This window comes from Onychomys torridus, chromosome 11 (assembly GCF_903995425.1).
Source record: "Onychomys torridus chromosome 11, mOncTor1.1, whole genome shotgun sequence".
NCBI lineage: Eukaryota > Metazoa > Chordata > Mammalia > Rodentia > Cricetidae > Onychomys > Onychomys torridus.
Window position 1 is genome coordinate 65,990,342 of NC_050453.1, and position 18,239 is coordinate 66,008,580.

At 46.0% G+C, this 18,239-nt stretch overlaps 1 protein-coding gene across 8 annotated transcripts in view; it reads right to left on the minus strand.

The window, feature by feature from the left end:
• Positions 1-318: 318 nt before the first annotated feature.
• The window catches only part of Epb41l5 (erythrocyte membrane protein band 4.1 like 5), a 117,721-nt gene continuing 99,800 nt past the window's right edge, over positions 319-18,239 (minus strand). For 6 of the 8 annotated variants that reach the window (XM_036202297.1, XM_036202292.1, XM_036202296.1 and 3 more), the window contains 5 exons: positions 10,608-10,698; positions 8,660-8,734; positions 4,527-4,568; positions 3,707-3,837; positions 319-2,958 (listed from right to left, as the gene is read on the minus strand). In XM_036202297.1, the coding sequence (XP_036058190.1) occupies positions 2,895-2,958; positions 3,707-3,837; positions 4,527-4,568; positions 8,660-8,734; positions 10,608-10,698 (403 nt within the window). In that variant the 3' untranslated portion in view covers positions 319-2,894. The remainder of the gene's footprint in view (positions 2,959-3,706; positions 3,838-4,526; positions 4,569-8,659; positions 8,735-10,607; positions 10,699-18,239) is intronic. The other 2 variants (XM_036202295.1, XM_036202291.1) reach the window with 1 other exon arrangement.

An 18,239-nucleotide genomic window follows, 5' to 3' on the forward strand; every position in this document is an offset into this window, starting at 1 on the left:
CTGGTTCTGATCCCCAGCAACTCAAAACCAAAAACCAACCAAGCAAAAACCTGTCAGCACAAGTGTCGCTGGGCTTGGTCCTTCATGACGAGATCCCTGCACTTGGAGAGCGGAGGCAGGAGAACGCTATGAGTTCATCCTGGGTTACATAGTGAGCAGCAGAACAAAGTGAAACAGCTGATGAGCAGATGACACTTGCTGGATCGGTGGTGCTGGGCGCACGCCCTTAATCCCAGCACTCGGGAGGCAGAGGCAGCCGGATCTCTGTGAGTTCGAGGCCAGCCTGGGCTACAGAGGGAGTTCTAGGACAGGCAGAGCTACACCAGAAACTCTGTCTCAGAAACAACAACAACAGAAAGAAAGAAACCTCCAACTTTTCATCAGCTGAGTGACCAGCAGACAAGCTAGCCCAGGACTACCTGGGCTCAGTTAGAGAGCAGAGGTCCACGTTTTAGCCAGCAATGGGAAGGAGAATAAGCAGCAGATCCTAGAAACAGCTCAGGATTCTCATCCCCAGCCACACCCAGGGCACCCGAGCCTGGACGCGCCTACCGACAGTCAGCAGGAGTTGTAGGGAATGTTTTCCACTACAACATTTCCCAGAGCCATGTAGAGGCTAAGGAGTCTGCTCGTAGCTCTGTTCCGTAGGCTGCTGAGGATCAGGAAAGACAACCAGGAGTTCTGCCAATCTCCAGATCATTCCATGTACAGACTCCTTTCCCAGTGCTGAGGTGGAGTCCAGGCCTGCTAACTGCAACCTTCACATCTTACTAGAAACTGCCATGCCAAGTCCCCACCCCAGCCAGGGACACAATGCTAACTTTGTCTAGATGCTCCCTGGGCACGCAGCAGGGCAGCTGCCCTTCCTAACTCAGTTCTTGCCTCCACCTCACTGTCCACAATCTCCACTGCTTCCCACACTGCCCCACCCTACCACCTCCTTAGGTGCCCTGCTAGACCGATGCCATTTTCAGAGGAGCAGAACACATGTCCTGTACAGCACAGGACACATATCAGACAAGTGTCTAGCCTGTCAGGGCAAATGCATCACTCAAATATCAGTTCTAAACTTACTCTTTGACACCAGGACATAGGGTTTCTTTTTAGTGAAGATTCAAGTGAATCCTGACCTAGTCCCTAGCAATATTCTGACTGCAGGAATTCAGGTATCTGGAGACACAAATGTTATGGGGTACTTTCAACTACTCAATCTCGAAGGGACACAGGATGGGACATTTAGGACTTCTAAGCCACCATGCTCTAGCTGCAGCACAGCTAACTGAGTAGGCTGTCCAGGACTTCCAGACCCTGGAAATCTGAGACCTAGTCCAGTATGTACTGGACCAAGCCCCGGGTTCTAGGTGTCAAACTGTGAGAAATAGTTTATCACTGAGGACTCGCAAAAATACTGCCAATGAAATGCATGAGCTGCCTACTGGGCAATTCTGTCTCCTTTGGCAAAAGTGGTTTCTAATCTGTGAAGCTCCCCTGGAAACTGGAAGACTGGACCCCCAAGCTTCCCAGACAGGTACTAGCATTTGCCTGAGCACATACTCGTCCCTATCGGGGCATTTTAATGACTACAGAGCAGGCAGCTCATGCCTTTCATGGCAGTGTTTCTGCTGATCCTCACCTCACTAGCGTCCTCTTAGCTGAGGAGAAAGTGCTCCACCACACACCCAGCTTAACAGCAGTGCCTGGTAACAAGGCAACCAAGGGCTTTACCACTGTCTGCATAGCAGCCCCATCACCATGGCAACCAAGGGCTTTAGCACTGTCGGCATATCAGCCCACAGTCACCGCTCCTTCAGAGTCATTTCTCTGTGCTGGGGACACAGGGCCACATCCACACACTTTCCACGACGAGCATGCGCTACTGTAACATCAGGACTTCTTCTCCTACAAAGATTGGGGAATTCTACAAATCTTTAAAAACCAATACAAAACCCTAATGTCAGCTGACTTCATCCAGTCCACTGTGCAGAGCTTGCTGGGGGATTGAGTCAAGAGCCCAGTCTCTCACCACCATCCCCCACTTCTGCCCAGGGTTTTTCTTTTCAGCTTGAAAGCCGTCAACAAACTCAGGGTATACTGAAAGGAACTGGAGGCTGTGTCCAAATAGTCCCGGTGTGGAGCACTGCTGAACTGACCTTCACAACTGGCTCAGGGAGGAAGGCACGGGCCTTAGGTCTCTGACCAGACACCTGCTCCCTCCCACACTGCAGCTACATACAGGTGAAGGATATGGCTGCTTCCTACAGGAAAGGGGGTCTGGAGAGCACATGCCTGGAGATGATCTCTCTGTAGTTCCTAACATTTCTCTCTGAAGTAAACTCGGAGCAGTAAGATCATTACTGCTCAGGATTCAAAGTGTGGGTGACATACATCTCCCTCTATGTTCTCTGCTTCTCCAAGAGTCCTAGTAACTATGCAAGAGCTGGCCTGAGATCTACCTCACAGTGTTTTCATCTGTTTCCTAAATCCTGACTTCCAGGTAATCCGCAGGAAGATGCCATTCACTTCTCCAGCAGGCACCGAGGTCAGGTGTGCCCACCCTGACATTACAGGACACAGCAATGAACTTGCTCCCGACAGCAAGCCTTGCCATAAGTTGTTATAACAGCTGCAACCGCTAGGTGGAGCCAAGAGTCTGAAGGAAACCAGTGAATTCTGTTGACTGGGGAATTGGCAATGCAAACACAGTTGCGGAGAAGAGGAGGTATCTTCAGTGATGTGGGCAGACTTCCAGTTGGACGGAGAACGTAGCTACTTTCTTCACGGAGCTGAAGTCAAATCCAGGTAGAAGGTTTTCCCCAAGTAAAGGACTTGCTCAGCTGGATCCAGGGCTAACGGGATAGTGTGGGGCATTCGGATAGAGTGGAGAGCAGCAGCCCTCAGAGCTCAGTAGTCAGCAAGCACTTGTGCTTCAAGGCTGAATCTTCAGCCAGAGGAGCAGAGCTGCAGGAAAGAGGAACAGAGGAGACCTAGTCAGGAAGGACTCGGGCTCCAGCAGCCCACATGGAGATGCTGCGGAGGGAGACGCAGACCTCAATGGTGACACAGCCGCATCTCCTGAGCAGTGATACTCTGAGGAGGCTTTCTACAGAGTGGGTGCCCCTGGTTCCCTGACGACAGAGAGTTAACACATTTAACCTTTCTTCACCAGTCCAGCTTATTATGAATAGGAACAGGCTCTGCCGAGCACGACAGCAGCATGTCAGCTTCTATCTGAACTTGGATTTGCTTGTCCTCTCCGGAGAGGAGACTCTGGGACAACCCCAAGGGCCCATGCTCACTCTGTTATCTAGACATCCTCACCTTGGGAACGTCCTACCCTTCTTCATTCACACTGCCCCTTGTCAGAGTAACGAGTACCACCTCTCACCACTATGAGAACAGGCCACAATCGGAAGAGCAAAGCAAGAAAGGATAAGTAACAACTTGATTTTTAAAAACGGAGATCTAAAGATAAGCCTAACATTTTTATCTAGCAAAGATTTCACAAAGAAATCCCAATAATTTTGTGAAAAATTATCAAGAGCAAGAAAAAAATGCTATGTTAAACAGTATTCAAAGACCTATACACTTTCAATCAAATTCAATGAAGACCTTACAAAAACTGCTATTTTAAATGTAATCAATGTTTCTTATCATTTCTCTCCTATTAGATGCCCTGAAAACTACAACTGAGAAGTAATTTCCTCACCTGGTCACAGCATCTACCAAGAACGGTGCTGGGGGGGAAATCAGTGAGAATCCATCCTTCGCACCACACCCTTCTGTCCCCGCCACAGAAGTTCCACACCCTGTGAACCTGTTGGAGATGGCAGCACTCTGCTGGAGGAGAGGCACAAGATGTTTTAACACAGAGGCAACAGCACCCGCCACATCAGCAGCTTCACATAGAGGAGGACTTGGTGTTCTCAGCTGTTTATGTGTAGGGGTGTTTTGTCTGCATGTATGTCTGTGCACTACATGTGTGCCTGGTGCCCAGAGACCAAAAGAGGGCATCAGCTCCCCTAGAACTGGAGTTACAAACAGTTGTGAGCCCCATGTTCATGCTGGGAATCAAACCTGGGTCCTCTGGAAGAGCAGCCCAGGGCTCTCACCCACTGAGCTACCACTCCATCCTCCAAACTTCTTATTTTCATTTTATGTGAAGTAGGGTTTTGCTTGTGTGTATGTCTGTGTACCACATGTGTGTCTGGTGTCTGTGGAGTCTGGAGGAGGGAGTCAGATCCCCTGGAACTGATGGTTATAAGCTGCCATGTGGGTGCTGGGAACCGAACCTGGACCTCTACAATAACAGTAAGTACTCTTCACCAACCACTCAGCCCTCTCTCCAGCCCCTTTCATCTCCAATTTCTATTTTTAATCTCAATCATTCAGCATTTACAGGAAAGTTGAGCCACAAATCTGAAGCCATTAAATGAACAGATCTTGTATTTGCAGGAAAAACAAGAACTTGAGAATCCTTTAAGCTTCTGAAATTGTAACCAAAAGGATCATAAATAATATGAACTTACTGGAATAATCCACCGGGGTGTGATCATGGATGATGAAGACACCTAAAACAAATTTCACAGTCACTTACTCTTAGGGAAGACTGACTTATTTTCATAATTACACTCATAATATTTTCTACTGTGAAAAATGCTACAAGCCGCAAGAATATATTATAGAGATTCAGCTGTACATAATAAAGCTGTACCTAGAAAGGTCAAGGGATCTTTCCAGGGGGAAGTCAGATGTCAGGGAATATTTGGTGTTATTCAGCTTTTAATATTCAGCTGTCTTCTGCTGTGAATTTCTTGTGCATTCATTTACTGCTAGGCCTTAATGGCAAACAGTGTAAGTTTCTCAGACCTACTGCTGATCTGAACCAGGTAACACCCCTACAGAGCCTAGGAGACAGGTGGATTGCAGATGCATAGTTTCTTGTGCAGATGAAGCTCAGACCATCCCTTTCCTTCAGGCCTTGTGGCATTGCAGAGCTACTGACTCAGGACAAAAGGGCTTTTTGCATAACCTGGTACAGTGAATGCTGGGGCAGAATTCCTCAGCAGGATCAAGTGGCTGGAGAAGGGAGAGCAGGGCAGTTCTTAGATGAGTAGGGACTGGTCAGATCCGGAGGAGAGGAAGGGAAGATGGAGGATGAAGGGGTGGAGGATGAGGATGAAGTTGAGAGCATGAGAGCTTAGTTACTTCTAGGGCTATGAGAGGACAGAAAAAGGAGACAGAGAGGAGCTAAGCATGAGGGCAGAAAGAAGGGTGCACAGAGAGAACTGACCCAGAAGAGCAAAATGCATGGACTAAGTTTGGTGCACTTAGATTCATTCAGTAACGACAAAGATTAGATTATCAGCTGGTCCTCGATTGTTCCCAGACTCTGGGAGTGGGCTATCGAGGGGCTGGCATGGCCTGTGATAGAAAAATACTACAGGGAAGGCAGTTCCAATGGAGTCTCCATAGCTGCACAACGTTCAGCCCCGGGTTTTCACGGCATACTCCCTACTCAAGGGGCTGCTAGGACTTTGAGGGTTTCCATAATGGGAAAGATTATAACTCAAGTACCTACTACAGCTGATACCTCGTTTACCACTCCCTCCCTCCCTCCCTCCCTCCCTCCCTCCCTTCCAGACAGGGTTTCTCTGTGGAGCCCTGGCTGTCCTGGAACAGGCTCTGTAGACCAGGCTGGCCTTGAACTCAGAGACCTGCCTGCCTCTCCCTCCTGAGTGCTGGGATTAAAGGAGTGCACTACCACTACCTGGCTCATCTTTTATTCTTAAAATCTTTTAAGTCAGACAAGGGTAAGTGAGATAGTTCATGGAATAAGGGCACTCTGGGCAAGCCTGAGCACCGGAGGGCAGAGACTTGTGACCCAAGGGAAGAAGAACTCCCACAACTTGTTCTCTGATCCCACATACACAGCGGCACGGATACCCACAACATACCAACACACACGATACATAAACAAATGCCAAAAATGTGAAAGTCACACAATGCCGGCGTGATGAGACTCACACCTGTAAGCAATACTTGGGAGGTGAAGGCAGGAACCGTAAGTACTCCTAGGTCAGCTTAGGCTACAGGACTTGAACCCAGGGCAAACACTGCATTGACTGCATCCCCACCCCTGGAAACACAGAGTAGGCTGTAATCTAGACAAAACATTAAATAAGAATTTAGTCTCAAGGCAAGAATGCTATTCCTGACCCAAGTCTCAGCCCTCTATTTTGGTCTGTTTAATTGATTGATTTATGTGCATGTCTGAGTGGCTTCCTATCCTCATGCATGCAGAAACCCGTGGAATCTGGCAAAGAGTGGTAGACCCACCTGCCTCTGCCTCCCATGTGCTGGACTAACAGTGTGGGCTGCCTTGCCATACTACTTTATGGATTTGTGAAGCTCACCTCCCACAAAGACAAAGAGCAAACAGACTTTAAATGTTCTCAATTATGCTCTTAGGGGCTATGTCTCTCTGGACGCCAGGGATTTGGGCATGAACTTTAGAGGCTATCTCTTATCTATTTCAAGATTTATTATGGTTCAAGATCAAATTTGGGATTATTTGTCCTCCTTTGGTAATGTTTTCTTATTTATTGATCTAAGTTGTTAGTCGATATCACCTGGAATCATGTTTGGAAATGCAAATTTTGGGGTCTTCCCAAGATATACCTAATTTGAAACTAAGATGAGGCCCAACAATCTGTTTAGTACACCTTCTGGGTAACTCTGTGTGGTGATTTATTGTGTCCCCAATATATATTATGTATGCTAATAAAACGTATCTGGAGTCAGAGAACAGAGCCAGCCAGATTAGTCATAGAGGTCGGACAGTGGTGGCACTCACACCTTTAATCCTATCACTTGGGAGGCAGAGATCCATCTGGATCTCTGTGAGTTCAAGGCCACAATGGAAACAAAGCCAGGCAGTGGTGGCACATGCCTTTAATCCTGGGACTTGAGATCTCATGTCTTCCTTGGGAAGGACACACACCTTTAATCCCAAGAAGTGATGGCAGGAAGCAGAAAGGTATATAAAGCATGAGGACCAGGAACTAGAGACTTTTAAGCTTTTAGGTTCTTTTTTTGTTTGTTTTGTTTTGTTTTTTGAGACAGGGTTTCTCTGTGTAGCTTTGTGCCTTTCCTGGAGCTCGCTCTGTAGACTAGGCTGGCCTCGAACTCACAGAGATCTGTCTGGCTCTGCCTCCCAAGTGCTGGAATTAAAGGCATGTGCCACCACCGCCCAGTGCTTTTAAGCAGTTCAGCTGAGATCCATTCAGATGAGGACTCAGAGGCTTCCAGTCTGAGGAAACACAGTCAGCTGAGGAGTTGGTGAGGTGAGGTTGGCTGTGGCTTGTTCTGTCTCTCTGACCTCTCAGCTATCACTCCAATGTCTGGCTCTGGGCATTTTATTAATAAGACCTTTTAAGATTCATCTTACAATTCTGATACACACTCAAGTTTGTTCATTAATGATTTACACAAGCAACCTATACCACAGACAGTGCCATCTGCACCCCGACTCCTCAGAGAGGCATGTGATCCCCAGCAGTTCTTGTCCTACAGCTAACAGTCACTGAAGTAGTTCTGTGTCTAACTAGACTGCAAGTCCAGCTGAAGAAAGAACTGTGTTCTTGTCTGCTTTATGGCAATGGTACTGGGTACACTGCCTCCCAGATAAAACAGGGCTGAGATTTTTAATACCACTCAATAATCAGGCTCCCACATTTTTGTAAAATAAAAATAAAAATAAACACGTCCTTATACTTTTAACACTTATTTTAGACAGGCTTCCGCTATAGCCCTGGCTGGCCCAGCACTTATTTTGTGGATCAGGCCTTGGACTTGCTGCAGTCTTCCTGAATGCTGGGATTACAGACATAAACCACCAAGCCCAGATTATTGTCTTAACTCTTGAAACAACTTTTTGTATTTTATTTTGTGTCCGAATGTTTTGCCCATACGTATGTAAGGACATTACAAGTGTTCAATGCACACTGAGACCGGAAGAGGGCAATGGATCCCCTGGAACTTGAGTTAACAGGTGTTGACAGCTTCTACACGGGTACCAGGAACAGAACCCAGGTCCTCTGCAAGAGCTCTTAACCACAGAGCTCACGTCCTAACTCTTCTGATGTAGGTTTCCTCTCATGCTATTTAATATGGTGGTGAACTATGAATGGGCTTATAGTGGCATGTGATTTCCACAGGGTGAAATGCAATTCAAGGCAGCAGAATTTGAGTACAGAAAGGCAACGCTAAGGAAGCAGACATAAGCTCTTTGTGTCTGTGTGGGTGTGTTCATGCCACTCTGTACACGTGGAGGTCTCTCGGCGTTAGTCTGTCTGTTTGAGGCAGGGTTCCTTATGCTCCACCATGTACGCCCAGCTACCAGGTCTGAGAGTTTCTGGAAATTCTATTTATGCCTTCTCTTATGTGAACTACTATATCCAGATTTTTCTGGGTTTTGGGGATCCAAACTGAGGTTCTCACGAGTGTGCAGCAAGTGCTTATCCAGTAAGCCATTTTCCCAGTCCTCAAAACTCTTATTAAATGAAAAGTTTTACTACATTATTAAATAAGAAAAAAACTGGAATCTAGCAGGAATATTTTCAAAACAAGTCTCTACCTTGCTGTTTTGAGGCACATTTACCTGGGGTGTGACTGTGTGGTCCATCAAATTCTCAGTTAGAGAAAGAAGTAAGGCATCCAATTCATCTGTAGCATCCTGCAGAAGACAAGGCACCAAGAATCCATGAGTGATTCGGCACTGCACTGAACTTTCCTACATCTCTGAATTTCTAACAGTGACTTGGGCCTAGCTAGTGTTGACCCTTTAAGCAGAGAGGAAATGATTTCTCAACACTTCCTCTTCAAGGAGGAGAAGCTACACCAGAATCAGAATCAGGAAGAGAAGTGCTCTGTAAATATTCCTGTGGCTACTCCATTTACACAAAGGCCAACTCTCCAGGTTCTCTGTCCTATCCAGGACAGTCATGGTTTCCCAGCTGAATTCTCCTCCTAAGATGAGAAGAGAAAGACCATCCAGGTGGTGGTGGTGACTTGCAGGCTGGTTAATAACAGGAAGGGCAGAAAGCTAATGCCATTCAGAGTAGAATGTGATCACGTGAGAAGAAAAGAACTTAAGTGTTCAAAGGGCAGGACTGGTTGACAAGGGAGAGCTCAAGGAAAGCATGTACTTTTTTTTTTCTTTTCCTCGAGACAGGGTTTCTCTGTCCTGGAACTCACTCTGTAGATCAGGCTGGCCTTGAACTCACAGAGATCTGCCTTGAGAGTGCTAGGATTAAAGGTGTGCACCAATACTGCCTGGTGGAAGCATATACTTTTGATATGGTTTTGGGGCATCTACTAAATGAACTGATGTTTACCAAAATGCTGTTTGTTCAATTCTAGATGAAGCTATGGGCTATAATTGCACCATCTTTGCATAAACAAAACAATTACCAAATTGATGAAGAAATTTAAAATATATGAATTTGGTTTTGATTTAATAGTAAAAATAAAAAATCTTAACAGATATGGCCACACTGGAGGGTCCAGCCCATTGTGGGTAGTGCCATCCTTGGCTGGTGGTCCCAGGTTCTGCAAGGAAGAAGACTGAGGAGCAAGCCACTAAGCAACATTCCTCCATGGCTTCTGCTTCAGTTCCTGCCCTGACTTCCCTCAGGGACGGATTATAACGTGGAAATGTAAGCAAATCCTTCCCAAGTTGCTTTTGGTCATAGTGTTTTACCACAGCAATATAAGCCCAAACTAAGATAAGCTCTAACTGAAATATAGTACACATAAATATCAACTGTGGGTTGTCTTTGCATGGCAGGCCTCAGGGTGATTTATAGTTTTCCCTTTTGTGAAATACCTTGTAAATTTCTACAACAAAGTTTGGCATGCAACAAGAATGGTGTTAAATTAGAAAGAGCCTGGATCTCTATGATTTCTGCACCGGTTAGGGTAGACAGAGCATGTAGACACATAAGGGCAGAACTTGGGATGAGCTGGTTATGCTGGAATACAATCAGTGAGAGGTGCCTATTACTTGCCATCTACTGTTTGAGACACATCAATGGACAACACAGACGATCCAGGAATGTTGGCATACTACTGTAATCCTAGCTTGGGGAAAGTGAAGCAGAAGGCCTGAGGGTCAAGGCCAGCCTGGGCTACATAGCAAGGCCGTGACTCAACCAAACAAAATAGAAATCAGCCTCCTCACACAGCTTGTTTTCCTGGAGAATCAGACTATAAATTTCAGCAAAATCATGGATGGATACACAGCCTTGACTCTTTCGTCTACTATGCACTTTACATGTGTCTGTCTGTCTGTAACAGTGTGTCTTAGAGGACAAGTGAAAGCACCCAAGACTGTCCCAAACCAAAGTGGCAGACAGAGGAGAGTCTAGCGACTCTCAGGAAGTAGGCAGCGCAGCCCCAGGGTCTGCCCTAGGGAGGGGCTCAGCTGCTCCCTCCACCTCAAGTCTCAGTGCCAACGAGGAATCACCTGCCACACACGAGACGTCCCCGGTCACATCAGAGGTTCAACTCAATCCTGTCTTCTGAAAACTGGAAAGCAATCTTCTTACCTTTAGCACAGATCCACTGTCTGCAGCTGGGGTGTGCATCAGAGCAGGGGAGTCTTTGCACAGGGGCACAGTATTTTCATTCAATAGAGCACTGGAAGGAAAAAACAGATCATGGAGGACTTGTCTAGAGGGGGCACTGCTGGAGAGCCCTTCAGGAAGAGTATGGAGGCCACAGCTCTAGAGGAATAAGATGGGGCAGTTGGAGAAGAGCATTCAGCTTTGATGGCCAAGTCAGAGTCCTTGGCTACCAGATCCAAACAGCCCACTAGCTTGCTTCCTCCCCAAATCACACTAAGATGAGAGATCTGTCTTTAGTACCAAAAAAAAAAAAAAAAAGCAAAACCAAACTACTCATTCATAGTACCTCCAACTACTACGAGCTGCCAGTGTAGTTCTAAACACTGAGGACATTCGGAATGATACACTTTAGAAAAGAATCATTGTAGCCTCAAATCCAGAGAAATCAGGTAAAACATAGGAAGTGAGCAAGATCTATAGACTGGCTTTTTTTTTTTTTTTCTTTTTCTTTCTTTTTTTTCTTTGTTATCCTTCTTGAGACAGGGTCTCATTATTTGTTCTGGCTGTCCAGAACTCACTGTGTAGACCAGCTGGCCTTGAGCTAACAGAGATCCACAAGTTTCTGCCTCCCAATGCTGGGAGTAAAGATGTGGGGTCACTGTCCTGGGCCCCATTGGCTCCCCCATCCCAATCAATGATAAACTATATGACTGAGAAGGCTCAGTGGATCATAAATGTGATACATGACGAAGACAAAGAAGAAGAGTGAGGACCCAGGAGGAGCCCTGGGAAGGCATAGGCTGGAGAGCTGTTGCAGAAGGCAGACACCACGTCCAGGATGCTCTAGATACTGCCTGCGGAGGATGAGAGGATGCTGGAGTACCCGCGACCTGCAGGCCTGGCCTATGACAAGGGCTCTTTTCTCCGGTGAAGAGTAACAGGAACGTTCTGTACACAGCTTCAGTCCAGGAAAGGAAAGGGATAGATCACCACAGCTGGAAATCCGACCTTCACTATCCCTGAAAGTGCCCACAACATGGAGAAAAATGAGGGACAAGGTCTACACTGCAGAACTTACACACAACACTGAATGGAAGCAATTCCTCTTGTACTCACAGCACTGGGTAAACATAAAGAAGTAAACATAGGAAAGAAAAGTTATGAGACCCAAAGTGATTAAAATCTCCCAAGCAATGAATACCGAATATTCGCCATCAAGTCTTACCACTTCCTAGAACCCACCTTGAATAGTAACAATAAAAGGCAGCCTACACTACGCCTAGGCATGATGCAAATGCAGAAAGCCACCAGCAGAAAAGCCAGGTCGTGCTTCTGAACAGGGGAATGGCGCAGAAAAGTTCTCAACAAGCACTGAACTGTAAGCAAGGATTCTGCTTGGCTCTCCAGGAAGTGGACTCCCGTGGGCCTGCAGGCTGCCCAGAGGGAAGCAGATGAAGGCCTCCCAGGCACCAGCGCCTGTGCCGACCCTGCACTCCACTTAAACACTCCGTACACACTCCGTGTGGGGAGAACATTGCGAAGAATGGACAGCCGGGGCACTTATGCAGTGGCAGGGAGAATGAAGAAACAAAAGGTGAGTTTTTAAACTTCAGAAATAGAAAACCACAAAACTGAATGGCACACATACTTTATTTTACTGTCGCAAAGTTTAGAAACCACGCAAACCAAGATACTGTTTGTAAAAATTGACGTACATAATAAAGGTGTTAAAAAAATCATACAAGAGTCTAAAAAAGGACCCTGGAAAATGGCCCACTGGTTAAGAGTGCTTACTGAACACACAAATATCTGAGTTCAAATGCCCAGGACCCACGCAAAGATGCTGGGTGTGGCCATACAAGTACCTGTACCCCTAACCCTGCAGGTGGCAGAGGCAGGAGGGTCACTTGGGCTTGCTGGCTGCTAGTAGAGCAGCAGACTCAGCACCAGACCTGACTCAAGGGAAGCAGAGAGCGAGCAGACACTGGGAGTTCTCCTCTGGACTGCTCCACAGCCTCTTGCAGGCTGGGATCACAGGCTTGTACTCACTCGCTCTCTTTCAATCTGCCCGGGAATTTCCTACAACATGTGCATTCTGTCTAACACCAAAATCACAGAGGTGAACCTACAAAGATGTTCCTAGAAAACGCTGTAAGCCACCTACTGCTCAGGGCAAAACAAACAAACAAACTCAACAAAACAAGACAACCCTGCCCCCCCCCAAAAAAAAACCCAACCAGAAAACAACAACAATAACAATAAACCCCAACCAACCAAACATCAACACACCCAACACAATGGAAACACAGCCGCTGAGGCAAAGCCACAGAGCAAGACATTTTTTTGGGGAAAACCCAATCTTTGAGAGCCACATGAGCGGAGGAATAGAATGGCAGGGCCCTAGGTCTCTTGCTAAGGGCAGACTGGAGCTCGGGCCTGGGCACTCAAGGCGGCACACCACACCAAGCTGCAGCCTGGCCCTGGCAATCTTCCAAGTGCTGCAAACCATCCCAACACACAGCCAATGTAAAGACCTTTTGAGAGCATTTTCCTCTATTAAAGAAACACTTTATTATTATTAGTTTACTCTGTGTGTGTGTGTGTGTGTGTGTGTAGGTGCTATTGTGCCAAGACACAGGTGCATGTGTGGTGGGTAGAGGACAATTTGTGGGAGTTGGTTCTCTCCTCCTACCATGTGGGTCCGGGGATTAAACTCAGGTTGTCAGGCTTGGCAACAAGCGCCTGCCTCTACCACTGAGTCACCTCCCTGGCCTCTAAAGATTTCATTTTTATTTTATGTGTATTAGTATTTTGCCTGCATATACATACAAACATCATATATGTGCCTGATGCCCACACAGGCCAGAAGAGGGTTTTGGGTCTCTTGAAAGTACAGTTATGCTGGGTAATGGTGGCTCACCCTTTGATCCCAGCACTTAGGAGGCAGAGTCGGATCTCTGAGTTCGAGGACAATCTGTCTACAGAGTGAGTTTCAGGACAGCCAGGGCTGCACAGAGAAATGCTGTCTTGAAAAACAAAACAAGGGGCTTGAGAGATGGCTCAGAGGTTAAGAGCACTGATTGTTCTTCCAGAGGTCCTGAGTTCAATTCCCAGCACCCACATGGTGGCTCACAACCATCTGTAATGAGATCTGGCACCGTCTTCTGTATACACAATAAATAAATAAATCTTTAAAAAAAAAAAAAAAGAAAAAACAAAACAAAAGACCAACCACCAGGCCCCCCCCCCCCCAAAAAAAAAGAAAGAAAGAAAATGCGGTTATACATGGTTCTGGGCTGCCTTGCGGGTGCTGGGAATGAAGCCACGTCCTCTGAAAAGCAGAGTGCTCTTAACTGATGAGCCAACTCTCTAGCCTCATTTTCCTCTATTTTTTCTTTTCTTTTCCTCTAACGTCTTGGCTCCAGTCATACGACATCTCTGTCAAATCATCAGCTGGGTTGTAAACTAGGGCAGCAGGCATCAGAGACTGATGCTCACAAAGACGTCTCCAAACATCACTTGGAACAGTTACCAACTATTATATAACCACGCAGCAAGCACAGCCAAGAAAGCCCAGGGGAGACAAGAATGTTGCTGAAAATTGTGTCATCAAGATCAAAATGCCCACTCTTCAAATTAAATGTGACAGAGCGTGGCTCATTCACAACGAAGACTGTAGCAGAAGCTCCCCTGAGAACACACAAACCACTGCACTTACTGGGCAAAGGGCTCTACTGCGTCAAATCCTCTCAGAAAGCAAGAACTACAAGAGATCGGGACAATGTGAGAGCAGGCAGAGAATGGACCAAATGAAGACTTAGAGCTAGAAAACAGGACTGTTTAATTAAAAATCTGCTAAAGGATTTCAACAGCAGACTTAGTAAGATTTGCAGAAGAATCAGTGAGCTCAAAGAGACCAACAGAGTTTATGCAAAATCAGGAGCAGAGCCCAAACAATGGAACCGCAACAGCAGAAGGAAGTCTGTACATGTGTCATATGTCTGCGAGTCTAGGGGAGTGCAGAAGAACTAACCGAATAAACAAAAGCCGAAAACTACTAGACAAGGGAACTGAATGAGCTCAAGGAACTCTGCAAGACGAACTCAGAGATCTCTGCCACTGTATTAACTATACCATACTGAAAGACAGAGACAAGCACTCTCGAGAAATGATTCCTCCCATCTAATGGATCATCATAAGGATAAAGCCAACTTCTCACTAGAAAGCTTGTACCTGTCACCCCAGCAACCGAGAGAAGAGGTAGGAGCAGTCAACAAAACAAAACATTCCCTGTGGATTCCACCTTCTGATGCACATCCAGCTTAGCTCCTTCCCAAGGAGGCTCTCACAGCCTTCCCTTCTGGGCATCGCCACTCCTTCATATCGGCCGCCAAAGTCCACAAAGACTTTCTACCCTGGACCCACAGTGGCCGTACTGGGCTGGGGCGTGGGTAGTGATTTTCACTCTCCATCCTTTCTTCCTCCATGCCGATCTCTCCAGCCCCACCCTCAGCTCTGTAGCAGCCTGCTTACAGGTGCCCCTTTTCCCACCCCAACTCCATTTACTGGGCATCAAAGACACTCCATATGGAGTTCATCATCTTCTTGGCAAAAATAACCATTTGGGCAAGAAACTGTTTTTGCCTGAACTGCTTGACAAAATGATGTATCCGCTGGACGTGCAGGACCCATAGGAAGGTGACCACTGAACTTTGCAAGACAAAATGGTCCTTCAGGTTCCTGCTTCACAGAAGAAACTGCCAGACATTCTACGGGACATAGAGAGAAGTGACTGAGAGACTCTACGCCCATGGGCTGAAGACAAATGCCCCAACTTTACAGAGGAACTTTGGATGACTGTCCAGGCAGCCAGCTGTCTCTGTCATTCTAGATTTTTGAAAGTTGCTTATAATGCACTTCATGTTTACTTAGGTAGTATAATATCCTTCTGAGATCTTTGATGTAGTTCAAGACTAGATAGTTATAATTTCCTTAGTTATGATAAAAGATAAGTTAGATATGAAACCTTAGACTCACTAATATAGGATAGATAGGATATCTTCTTTAACTTTGTCAAATACAAATAGACTAGATATTATAAGTATAATTCTCGCTTGATAATTGTTCTGTTATATGTAATTTTAGTATGTTAAAGTTAAAACCTTCCTTTTTGGAAAAAAAAAAGAAAAGGGGAAGTGCTGTGGATATTGCCATGTATGCTGTGAATGTATTGCTCTGATTTTGTTAATAAATAAAATGCTGATTGGCCAGTAGCCAGGCAGGAAGTATAGTATAGGCAGGATAAGCAGAGAGGAGAATTCTGGGAACAGGAAGGCTGAATCAGGAGTCGCCAGCCAGACACAGAGGAAGCAAGATGTGAAGGCAGAACTGAGAAAAGGTACCAAGCCACGTGGCTACACATAAATAAGAATTATGGGTTAGTTTAAATGTAAGAGTTAGTCAGTGGTAGGCCTGACCTAATGGCTGAGCAGTTTTAATTACATAAGCCTTTCTGTGTGTTGACTTGGGTCCAAGCGGCTGCAGGACTAGCGGGTGAGAGAGATGTGTCCTGACCGTGGGCCAGGTAGGACACAGGACAACTTCAGCTACAGAAACCCACACCATGAATAAACTAACAGGAATCAATAAACATTGCTCAATGATAACTCTCAATATTAAGTCTCAGTTCCCAAGTAAAATGACACTAACAGATTGGATTAGAAAACAGGGTCCAAGAAACACACCTCAACATCAAGAATAGACATTTCCTCAGGGTAAAAGGATGAAAAAAGGCATTCCAAGCAAACGGACCTAAGAAACAAGCTGGTGTAGTGATTTTTAGCAAAACCAATCAGAAGAGATAGGGAAGGGCACTGCATACCCATCAAAGGAAGAATTCACTAAGTGGACACTGCAGCTCTAAACATCAGTACACCAAACATAAGGACACCCACATTCATAAAAGAAACACTACTACACATTGACCCTCACACAGCGACAGCGGGTGACTTCAATCCCCAGATGAAACCCAAATGCTGAGAAACACTTAATTGAAATGTTCAACATTCTTAGTTAACAGGGAAATGCAAATCAAAACTACTTTGAGGTTTCATCTTACAGTGGTCAGAATGGCCAAGGTCAATACAACAAATTACAGCTCATCATGATGAGCATGTGGAGAAAGAGAACACTTATTCACTGCTGGTGGGGGTGCAAACTCATACAGCCACTATGGAAATCAGTGTGGTGGTTCCTCAGGAAGCTAGAATCGATCTGCCTCAACATCCACCTAGACCACTCTTGGGCATAAATATACCCAAAGGACTCTACAACCTGCTACAGAGACACTTACTCAACCATGTTCATTACTGCTCTATCACAATAGCCAGAAGTTCATTAACTGATGAACAGATAATGAAAATGTGGCATATTTACATAATGGAACATTATTTACATGCTAAAAATGAAATTCACAGGCAAATGGATGGAGTTAGAAAAAAATCATCCCGAGTGAGGTAGCCCAGATCCCCAATACAAATATTGTATGTTTTTTCTTATATATGGAGGGTGTTGTTTTTTTTAATGATTTACTTCTTTTTATTTTATGTGCATTGATTTTTGCTTGCACATATGAGGGAGTTACAGACAGTTGTGAACTGCCATGTGGGTACTGAGAATTGAACCTAGTCCTCTGGAAGAGAAGTCAGTGTTCTTAACTACTGAACCATCTCTCCAGGCCCACTGGTGTTGATTTTTGAGCCTTTGAAATGCATGTTATGATCTGTATTAACATAAAGGTGAGGTACCTAATAAGGGACTGGGCAGGGGAGAAGAGGCTCTCCCATGGAAAAAGAAATAGAATAAATTGTTATGATGATGTGGGGGTGGGGTTTGGTGTGTGCAACAAACAAGGGAGGACGGTGCCCTTCCCAGACACCTTTCATCACCTCTGGGTGAAACCTCTGGTGGCAGGCAGGACTGTGTTGCATCTGATTCAGTCATTAGCCAAAAGGGCACTAAGGAAAGCCCAAACACCGGAGGCCAAGGTCACTGGTTGGTCTTCCCAGCTGAGGGTAAGGCCCTACTGCTGAAGACAGACAACACTGACAGAATGTCATCAAACATGGAGAAGTCAAGCTGGTATGTAATTAGAGGCTTGAGCACTACCGGCTAGTGTTCATGGTACTGGAAGTACTCTGCACACTACCAGAGGAGGAAGGGGGCCATCAGGCCAGCCTCCAACCCTGTGATCTGTAACAGTGATCTTGCCTGCAAGGTATGCCGGTGCAACGGTGGCTGCACTGACGTTGTGGGAATAACCAGCTACTCTGACTGGATCTAAGGCCCACTCCAGGAGCTCCAGCTCAGCCCTGACACCACTTGGGTGGCCAGGAACCAAACACTTCAGCTCTGCTAAAGAAACACAGCACTAAAATGACTCCTCACGACATTCTTTCATACCTATAGATCAACGCTGTGCTCAGCTATCATCAGAGAAGCTTCTTGCAGTACATGGAAACTAACACCGAGACCCACAGCTGGACAATATACAGAGTCAGAGACTTTGGAGCACTGAGTCCTAAATGGATGTCTTCATCAAACCCTTCCCTCAGG